General features: G+C 58.0%; 2 protein-coding genes across 2 annotated transcripts; one reads left to right on the top strand and one right to left on the bottom strand.

The window, feature by feature from the left end:
- The first annotated feature begins 2,496 nt into the window (after nucleotides 1–2,496).
- On the top strand, nucleotides 2,497–3,918 carry CHRNA10 (cholinergic receptor nicotinic alpha 10 subunit). Its single transcript, XM_060019663.2, has 2 exons — nucleotides 2,497–2,773; nucleotides 3,461–3,918. The coding sequence occupies exons 1-2, from the start codon at nucleotides 2,497–2,499 to the stop codon at nucleotides 3,916–3,918; spliced, it is 735 nt and encodes a 244-aa protein (XP_059875646.2).
- A 1,287-nt stretch (nucleotides 3,919–5,205) lies between these two features.
- ART1 (ADP-ribosyltransferase 1) lies at nucleotides 5,206–8,990 on the bottom strand. Its single transcript, XM_060017281.1, has 4 exons — nucleotides 8,928–8,990; nucleotides 7,880–8,657; nucleotides 6,760–6,801; nucleotides 5,206–5,303 (listed from the first exon to the last, which is right to left on the bottom strand). The coding sequence occupies exons 1-4, from the start codon at nucleotides 8,988–8,990 to the stop codon at nucleotides 5,206–5,208; spliced, it is 981 nt and encodes a 326-aa protein (XP_059873264.1).
- Nucleotides 8,991–9,815: the final 825 nt, after the last annotated feature.

Raw genomic sequence — 9,815 nt, 5'->3', positions numbered from 1 at the left:
AAAAAAGGAGACAAGGGCAAAGGACAAGATTCTGGGGAACAATACCTAAATCAAGGACTGAGAAAAAAAAAAAGGACTGAGGACAATGGGATGTGTCACAAAACCCGGGGAAGAGTGTGTTTTCAGGAAGGAGAGGCCCATAGTGTCAGAAGCTTTGAAGACATCAACTGAAGTGCAGCTAGAGAAGCAGAGACAGGCTGGAGGGACTGGAAGAGGCAGGGCAACAGGGTTCTGGATGCCTGGTTGAGAACTGGGACTCTTGCCATCTGTTTGGGCCCCTCCAGCATTTGTTCTTTTGTTTGTTTTGTTTTGGCCACATCACACGCCATGCAGGATCTTAGTTCTCCAACCAGGAATCGAACCCGTGCCCGCTGCAGTGGAAGCGTGGAATCTTAACCACTGGACTGTCAGGGAATTCCCAGCCCCTCCAGCATTTGTGGTGGGGCAAGCAGAATCCAGGTCCTTGGGAAGGGAATGGTGGGGAAGAAACCCATCAGCCTTGCTTCAGAAGATAGTACCTACTCACACTATGGCCTTCACCTCATCTATCCTTGGAGGCAGGCCAGGGAGGAACTAGAGCCACAGGTAGAGAGACAGAGAACAGGGACAGTTAGACAGCTGTGAGACAGTGGAGCAGCTGACAGGGCCTCAGTCTTGTGGAGGGTACAGGTTGTGAGCAGAGGCCCCTGGACTAGGGTCTCGGATGGACACCCTTTCTTACTGGTCCCCCAGAGTGCTTCGGAGCTGAGGGCAGGCTGGCACACAAGCTGTTCCGAGACCTCTTTGCCAACTACACAAGTGCCCTGAGACCTGTGGCAGACACAGACCAGGCTCTGAACGTGACCCTGGAAGTGACGTTGTCCCAGATCATCGACATGGTGCGTTGGTTGTTGTATAGTCGTGGAGTGTGCTGGTGACAGTGTCAAGGAATGGGGGAATGGGAGACTGGGATTAATCTCCAATCAATTCTTTCCTGTAAACATTAAGATTAGCAACAATAACAGCTACCAACTGTTGGAGCCTAACTGTTGGGCGCCCACAGTGTGCCCAATACTTTGCACACTTGAATCCATGCCTAGCAGAGATTACCACCCATGTAACTTCTGAGGAAACTCAGGCCCAGAGAAGAGAAGGACCTGCCAAGGTCACCTAGCAAGGCTGGCTGGGAACTGAACTGTATGGGCAAGTCAGGTTTGCGGGTGCTGACCAGAGCTCTATAGGTGAGTGTGCACACACAGGGCAGGCTATGTGCAGACGTCTGTCCACATCTATGCCCACTCTCTGCCCCCAACTAGGATGAGCGGAACCAGGTGCTGACCCTGTACCTGTGGATCCGACAGGAGTGGACAGATGCCTACCTACGATGGGACCCTGACGCCTATGGTGGCCTGGATGCCATCCGCATCCCCAGCAGTCTCGTGTGGCGACCGGACATCATACTCTATAACAAGTACTTCCTACCTGGGCCCCTTCCCTCTCCTACCCCTCCCTAGAGTTGCCCTTGGCTCTGGTGATGCACTTGTCCCCCATCCTCCACATCAAACCCGGCTCCTATGGTGCCCTAGACGCTTTCCCCTAGGACCCTTCTATGCTGCCAGGAAGGTGTTGGCAATTGTGGCTGCATGGTGCAGTAGGGCTTCCTGACCCCCCCCCCCCCCCCACACACACACACGCTCATGGCAAGGGCCTGCAGGAGGGACCTCACAGCCCCTTGACGGCACCTCCACTTTAGGCTCTCAAGCCAACCCAGGCTGAGTGTCTCCTAGGAATCCTCCGTGTGGTCCAGGGCCAATTCTGTATCTCTCGCAGAAGGGGTTCTGGGACACAAGTGCCTCTTTATGGCACTCTCCACCCTTTTCTCAGGGCACCCCAGGGCCTGCCTAGGGATTTCCTTCAGGGCTTAGCCCTCTGTAGTCCCTTATGCCGCCTAAGCCAGTTCTGTGCTTCCCAGACAACACATAGCTCCGCATATTTTCCTCAGGGCCCCTCTAGGAGCTTTGCAGATGACACTCAAGGAAAGCCACCGTGCGCCCCGCGCCAACTTTTGAGCTAGGTCTGTGTCTCGTTCTCGGCCTTACAGGCGCCGGCCCCGCTAGGCCTCCAAAGGCACAGAGGGCCCTCTCTACCGCTCCCTTTGCCCTCTGTGCCGCCCCCAGCGGGCCGGAAGCGCACCCCTTTCAAGGGGCAGCCCTTACCTCCCAGGCCACGGCGCCTCAGGCAGCCCCACCCCCTGCCCGCAGGGCGGATGCGCAGGCGCCAGCCTCAGCCAGCACCAACGTGGTCCTGCGGCACGACGGCGCCGTGCGCTGGGACGCGCCGGCCATCACGCGCAGCTCGTGCCGCGTGGACGTGTCGGCCTTCCCATTCGACGCGCAGCGCTGCGGCCTGACGTTCGGCTCGTGGACGCACGGCGGGCACCAGCTGGACGTACAGACGCGCGGCGCCGCCGCCAGCCTGGCCGACTTCGTGGAGAACGTGGAGTGGCGTGTGCTGGGCATGCCGGCCCGGCGGCGCGTGCTCACCTACGGCTGCTGCTCCGAGCCCTACCCGGACGTGACCTTCACGCTGCTGCTGCGCCGCCGCGCCGCCGCCTACGTGTGCAACCTGCTGCTGCCCTGCGTGCTCATCTCGCTGCTGGCGCCTCTCGCCTTCCACCTGCCCGCCGACTCGGGCGAGAAGGTGTCGCTCGGCGTCACCGTGCTGCTGGCGCTCACGGTCTTCCAGCTGCTCCTGGCCGAGAGCATGCCGCCGGCCGAGAGCGTGCCGCTCATCGGTGAGCTCTGAGGGCCCCGGGTGGCGGGGGAGGGGGCCGGAAGAGGACGCCCTCAACCCGGGTTTGAAGTGCGCGGGTGTCCGCAGGTGCAGGAGTGGGAGCCGGACCGGCCTGGGTCAGCGGAGGGGCCCCGCCGACCATCTTGGGGTCCGGCCTCGTTCTGAGATTGAGGGGGAAGAGGTCGGCCCCTTCCAGGGAGAAGGGGCAGAGGAAAGAGTTGCTCTTTCCTCAAGGACTTGATGGAGGAAGGTCGACATCCCCAGTGTTATAATCACAGGCAAACCATACTAAGTACTCACTGCGTGTCAGGCGGTCTCCTAAACACTTGACGTTTATTAACTCAAGGAAGCAGCACCACACACCTGTGAGGAAGGTTCTGTTATAACTTGCTTCAGATCATGCTGGTTCTATTTAAGAGCGTGACTTTCACGGGACTGTGGGTGAGTCCAGCCTCCAGCAGTCGGGGGGAACAATTAGGGAGCAGGTCGCTTCTGAGAACCTGACGGGGGAATGCGGGAGAGGGAGCCCTTGGCCCTTACCTCCTTCCCGCTTCCATCCATTGGGCTTGGAGGGTCCTGCGAGCCTTACGGGGGAATGAGCTCATTCCTCCTTGTGCTCAGGCAGTTGGGGAGCTCAGGCTCCCTGAGTTCTTGTTTGGGGCCTCAGTTCCCTTTCCCTCTCTTGCAGGAAAGTACTACATGGCCACCATGACCATGGTTACCTTCTCCACAGCGCTCACCATCCTTATCATGAACTTGCATTACTGTGGTCCCAGTGCCCGCCCAGTGCCAGCCTGGGCTCGGACCCTCCTGCTGGGACGCCTGGCGCGGGGCCTGTGTGTGCGGGAACGAGGGGAGCCCTGTGGGCAGTCTAGACCTCCTGAGTCATCCCCCAGCCCCCAGCCTCCTGACAGAGAAGCTGGCCCCCCAGCAGGCCCTTGCCATGAGCCTTGGTGTCTGTGCCATCAGGAAGCCCTGCTGCGCCATGTAGCCACCATCACCAACACCTTCCACAGACACAGGGCTGCCCAGCGCTGCCATGAGGAGTGGAAGCGCCTGGCCCGTGTCATGGACCGTTTCTTCCTGGGCATCTTCTTCTCCATGGCTCTGGTGATGAGCCTTCTCGTGCTGGTGCAGGCCCTGTGAGTCCCAGGGGTCTGCTGCAGCCACAGCATCTCCAGACGGGGATGGAATGGCCAGGCCAGGTGGTGGTTGGCCCTCAGGCCACTCAGTCTCTCTCCACTGGCCCTCAGAGCCTGGAACATCCTCTCTTCAGCGCTACTTACTTCACACACCAGAGGGAGTACTCATTGTCTCTGTACCCTAACCTCCAAGGGAAAGCCAGAACTTTCCGCTCCCCTGATTCCTGCAGAGGAGGGACTCTAAGAAGGGTCAAGATCAAAGGGCAGTCCTGGAGGGACAGAACTGAACTCCGATGCTGAGTGTTAGTGCTTTCAGTGAGGAGAGTGCAGGTAGTACAAACAGAACTGCCACACTTCCTGTCTTCTCTTCCTTCCTCTGTGGCTGCTGTTACAGGGACTTGGTCTTGCCTGTCCCTACCTGGGGGCTCAGGGATGGCAACTGGGAATTCAGGATTCCTGGTCCAGTTTCCAGAGCAGGAGGCCACACAAGGATCTGGCCCCAAAGCCCCGACTGATAATAAAGTGTGTGCCTATCACTTCCTCCGTGTCCTCTCTTATCCTTAGGGCCCATGGTGGTGGAACTTGGGGACCAGCCTCTTAGGGACCTTAGGACTCATGCATCAGAGCAGAAATTACATCTTTGCTGACAAGAAAATGAGATCCAGTCTACCCTGTTCCCACACAGTGACATCCGGAGAGCTTGAAGGTGCCCAAGGTAGGGGCAGTACAGGAACCAGCATTCACAAGGTATTTATTTGTTCCTTTCTGACTTCCACACATCTTCTGGCACCACCTCTGTGCCTTGGACGCCGTCCCTGCCCTCATAAGCTCACAGTTGGACTTGGGAGACCATGGCCCTTTGGGAGCACAGAGGCAGGGCCCCTAACCCAGCAGGGTGGAGAGGCCAGAGAAGGCTTCCTGGAGGAGCGAATAGGAGCAGTCCAGGTGTACATGGGAAGCATTTGAGTAGTATCAGCAAATACCATGGCCAAGTACTGTTCTCCCCAATCGCCCCACCTCCAAACGACTTTAATCTTCTATCTCCAAGTGAGTGGTTACCTGTCCTGCAGTCCCCCCACCTCTATTCACCGTCTTACTCCTAGACCCCTGGATGAGGCCCAGTCCCTACATTTTCCTCTTCCCGCTAGCAAGCCTGGCAGCTGCCAGAGAAAATCCCAGAGTTCCCTCCAGATGGAATTATTGCAGATCTTGGCCACGCCTAAAGCATACATGTGGCTGACAGCCTCATGTTGGGCAGAGGTGACGGCAGAGCTGTTCAGTGGCTGATGGATTAGAGGAGTCCTGGACTCTCTGGAAAGGCTTCTCCAACAAGGAACCAGAGCAGCAGTAGAAGGGACCAGACTGCAGACAGGGGGCCCTGACCCATGGCTGCAGGGAAAACAGAGGCACAGAGATGTAGGGGCAACGTGAGATACACAAAGAAACAAGATGAAAAGAGCAGAGTGAGCTGACTGATACACAAAATTAGGGAGGAAGGTGGAGATGAGACCAAGGAGAGCCCCAGTTCCCCTTCCAGAGGTCCTTAGGTCTGTCCCCCAGTCTCCTACTGACACAGCTGAGGCACTGCAGGGTGGGATGAAAAGGGTTAGAGATCTGAGTGGGATCTGGTGATGCAGGTCTTTGCTCCTCTGCTCAAACTCTGGTGGGAGAGTTGCTGGTGCACTGGGATGGGGGATGGGGAGGGGGGCGGGAATCCTAAACTCTCGCAGTGCTTGAAATTACGTTATCAGACCTCAAAGAGGCTGAGTTGGCGTCTGGAGACCTGGCTGGTCTTGACTCTGCCACTAACTCACTCTCACCTGGAGCAAGTCACTTCTGTCTCCGAGTCTCACTTTACTATATAATGAGGATGATACTCCCTGTCCCACCTCCTTCCAGTCGATAGTTGTCCAGTAAGGATAAAATGAGATGATATCTGAGGAGGTGGGGGCCAGCCTGGTACGGTGGTTCCAGGTTCAGCTCCAGGACCAGGCTGTTTGGACCGAACACTTTTCTAGTTCTGTGTGTGGGGCTGGTTGCATCATCTCTTTGTGCCTGCCTTCTCTCATCTGTGGAACAGGGGTGATGACATTACCTGCATCATTGGATCATGGTGAGGATTCACGGAACCCTGAGTGGTACTGTGTCATGGAGAAGGGTGGCTGGGGCTCCTTCCTATCCGCTGTTCTCAGAGCCCTGAGGGAGGAGGCGGGACCCGAGGGGGAGGGGCGGCTGTGATTTCTTCCCTGAGAATGGCCTGTTCCCGCCTAGAGAAGTGGTGGCTGAGGCAGGACCTGGCACAGCAGGTGTTCAAGCCAAAGGGAACCTGGGGACCGTCTAGTCCGATATGCCTACTATGCAGATAGGGAAACTGAGGCCCAGAGAGAGATGTTTGGTCACAGAGAGAGTTAGGGCAGAGCCTGGGCTAGAGCCCAGGTCTCCAGAAGCCAAGACCTGACCTTGATCTTGGGAGGTGGTCTGAGAGAGCTCTGAAGGCAGTAACAGACCGAGGGCTCTGTGGCAGGAGGAGGAGAAGGCCCAGGAGGACTTTGTGGAGTGGCCCTTCCCTCCGTCGCCTCAGTGCAGCCTGGAGCTCTCTGGGCTCTGGTCAGTGGACTCCTGGGAAGGCGGAGACGGCCCCAGGCTGGGTGGCCATCTCCCACATACACATTCAGTGGGGAGGGTTAGCAACCTCCCACAGGTGTCTGCTTAAGGGAGTCTACTTTTTTTGATTGAAAGGGCGTTGTTTTTATTTTATGGGGGATGTCCATCCAGGAGAGGGGCCCAGACCCAGGATAGCCAGCTCAGCCCCCAGCAGAGCCCCACAGATGCCCACAGCCCTCACCTGAGTTATCCAGATGGCAGGGCCCTGACTTGCACTGCTTGTCTGTAGGGAAGAAACAGCAAAGAATCAAAGGCTCAGCAGCTCTCGGGATGGTAAGGGACTCCAGAGCCCCGTGGTCCATCCCTGACTTGCTCTAGGAGAAGCTGGTGTGTTTTCTCCTGATTCTGCTTCCTTACAGTGGGACCTCCCTTGCCTGGGTTTGACTTGACCCATGAATAGCAGGGCCAGAAAGGCACCAGCCCTTGAAGCCAGGGTCATCTGGGCACTCCTCCTGCCCCCCCGGCCTGTAACTTTGCCTTCATGCCACACCCGCCTCTCCCTCTCCCATGTCTTGTCCCAGCCAAGGAGGGGCTAGTTTGTGTGTCTCCTTCACCTTCCATCAACTCGTGCACGCTCGTGATGCTGTCCAAGGTGGTAACTGAAGCCGCGCTGGACCTTATCCCTTGAGATGTGGTCCATGGGTCCAGCCAACAGCCTGCCTCTAACTATTGATATGAAAAGTGGGCCTCACAGGCCCCTGGGCATCCCTCAACGAGGACCAGCAGCCCACAGCCCCTTCAGAGGTTAAGGACCTGGGCCCATCTTCATGATTACTCCTCTGGATGGTCCAGGGAGGATGGACAGGAAAGCATCCGAGACCTGCCAGAGCCCAAGCTGGAATTTAGAGGTAATGCACCTGACTGCTGGCTCACCACCCCACCCCACCCCCGCCAGCACACATGACGGCACAGGGGTTCTGTTCAGTCAAATAAACACACTCCTCTCAGAAAACTGGGGTGGGCCGCTTACTCATTTCTGGCAGCAGCTTCCAGCTGGGAGGAAAGCCTGACACCAAGTCTCTTTGGCCCTCAGATGGCCAAAGACATCTGCGTTGGTCAGGAAACCCTCTTCAGTCTCCCCGCAGGCAAGTGGCCAGCTCTGGCTTAGACACCTCCAGGGTCGAGAAGCAAGCGTGCTACTTAAGAAGGTTATGTCTCTCCTTGGACGGAAGGGGTGGAGGGGCTGGGGGACAGGACTCGGTCCTTCTCACTGTTTCTAATATCTCTGTATGTATCTTCTGAAAACGGGACGGGCAAGGCCACCTTCCGCCCAGCTGCTGGCTGGCACGTGCCCTGCTCACCTTTGATGTACTCACAGTTGTACATGCTGCGCTGGCCCAGGGCCCGGAGGTAGATGCGGGTGGGGCCCTGGGCCGGTCTGCTGGCATTGATCACCTGGAAGGTCTCGAAGGGAGGGATCAGCACCTCCTCCTCCCCAGGGAAAAAGGAGTAGCCCTTGATAGGGGCCCCGAGGCAGGTCCAGATGCCGAAGAAGGTGTCTTCCCCAAACTGCTGGGCTGCAACATTCTGCAAGGATGCAGAGGCAAAGCCCCCCAGCCTGACGGTGGCCCCGGGCCCTGCTGGCCGGAAGCGTAGGCCCTGCACCCCTCGGAACACCTGGCGGCACTGGGGTGGACGCTGGCCCCTGCCCAGCAGCTGCAGGGCCTCAGTCAGCAGGAAGTGGAGTGTCTTGAAGGAGAAGTGGTGGAGGTAGTGGAGCCGGGAGCGGCCAGCCTCGCGCACGGCCGCGTTGAATTCTTTGTGCAGGGGGCTGTTAGCTGTGTAGGCCAGGAGGGCCACCCCGTGCTCTTCTCGGAAGCCTGCGGGCGGGGACAGACGGGTAGGGCTGAGGCCCCACTTGGACCCCCAGGCCTGGCGCTCCTGCCACTGGCTGCTTGCCTGAGCCCAGACATCGGCGTACACTTTGTTGGCCTGGAACTCCGTGCGGTTGAGATCCGGGAGAGCCGCCGCCATGGCTGCGGCACAGCCAGCATACTGGTCGTCAAAGGAGGCCAGGGCCATGTCCAGGGGCATTTCTCGAGAGAAGAGGTCTCGTCGTGTGATGGGGTGGCTCTGGGCCTGAGGCAGGGGGAGCAGCAAGGACTGAGAGATTAGGCCCTGGGAGAACGGGAGCCCTGTTATCCAGCTTCCCCCTCCACTGAGCTGAGAAGAGTAAGGGCCCCAGACACACCTGGAGGGGAAGGGGCTTGGGAACTACTAGCTACAGATCCCCGAGACCAGGCTCTGGGGCTGTCCGATCTCCAAGCTCTGAGCGATCTCCAAGCGAAGCATCCGGCAGACTTCAGAAGCCAGCAGCTAGGGGATGGGGTCAGCGGAGGATGACTGTACCTGAAGTGCTTCCATGAGGCCCATGGACACGAGCAGCAGAGACATCATGGCAGGGGTCTGCATGTTGGAGGTGACCTTGGGCAAGTTACTCTTTGGGTCTCAGTTTCCTCGTCTGGAAAATGGGAATCTGCACAGTTTAATAAATTGTGATGAATTGACACCTAGCCTGGGCCCCTTTGGGTGCTTGACACAGAGTCACAACGTAGAAACGGAGGCTCAGAAGCGAGAGGGGACCCTTCTTGCCGGAAGGAACATGGGAGACTTCCTGGAGGAGGTGACATGTGAACAGGGTCTTGTGGGACAAATAGGAGAATAAGGCTTCAGTCAGGGAAGGTAGGAGAGAAAAGATTGGAGTTGAGGGTGGGAAAGGAGTTTGGGACAGCAGGAATGGGAAGAGCAATGGTATTAGAGGTAGGGACTCGGAATGTAAAGAGTGAAAGACGTTCTGGCTAGTGTGGCAGTTGCAGTGCTGGAAAGCCTGGGGCCAGTCCTGAAGGAGCTTGACTGCCACAGTGAGAGGTTCAGGCTTCCCCTCAGGGGGACATGAGGCTGGAACAGGGCAGATCCAGGAGTGGTCAGCTGGTGGGGCCACAGCAGGACTCCAGGGTCAGGCTTAGAGCAGGGCTTGGGGATCCAGAGGGTCCTCCTCTGTCCCTGCAATCCTGCTGCCAACTGAACCCTCACCCTAAGCCCTCAGCTGATGCCAGGCAGGGACCCCCAGGTGGTGCGGGAAGAGGGGCTGGGTGGGGGAGAGTACAGAGGGTACTGCTTCCCCCAGGGAAGCCTCCTGCATCCTCTGGGTGGGCACGCTGAGGGCCCAAAGTGGCTCCAAGAAGGTGTCCCAGCTTTGGGTCAAGATTGGAACAGACAGTTTCTAAGTTGGTGCTG

Source organism: Delphinus delphis, chromosome 8 (assembly GCF_949987515.2).
Source record: "Delphinus delphis chromosome 8, mDelDel1.2, whole genome shotgun sequence".
Lineage (NCBI taxonomy): Eukaryota > Metazoa > Chordata > Mammalia > Artiodactyla > Delphinidae > Delphinus > Delphinus delphis.
Note: the sequence above shows the minus strand (reverse complement) of the source record. Positions and strands in the feature narration are given on the sequence as shown.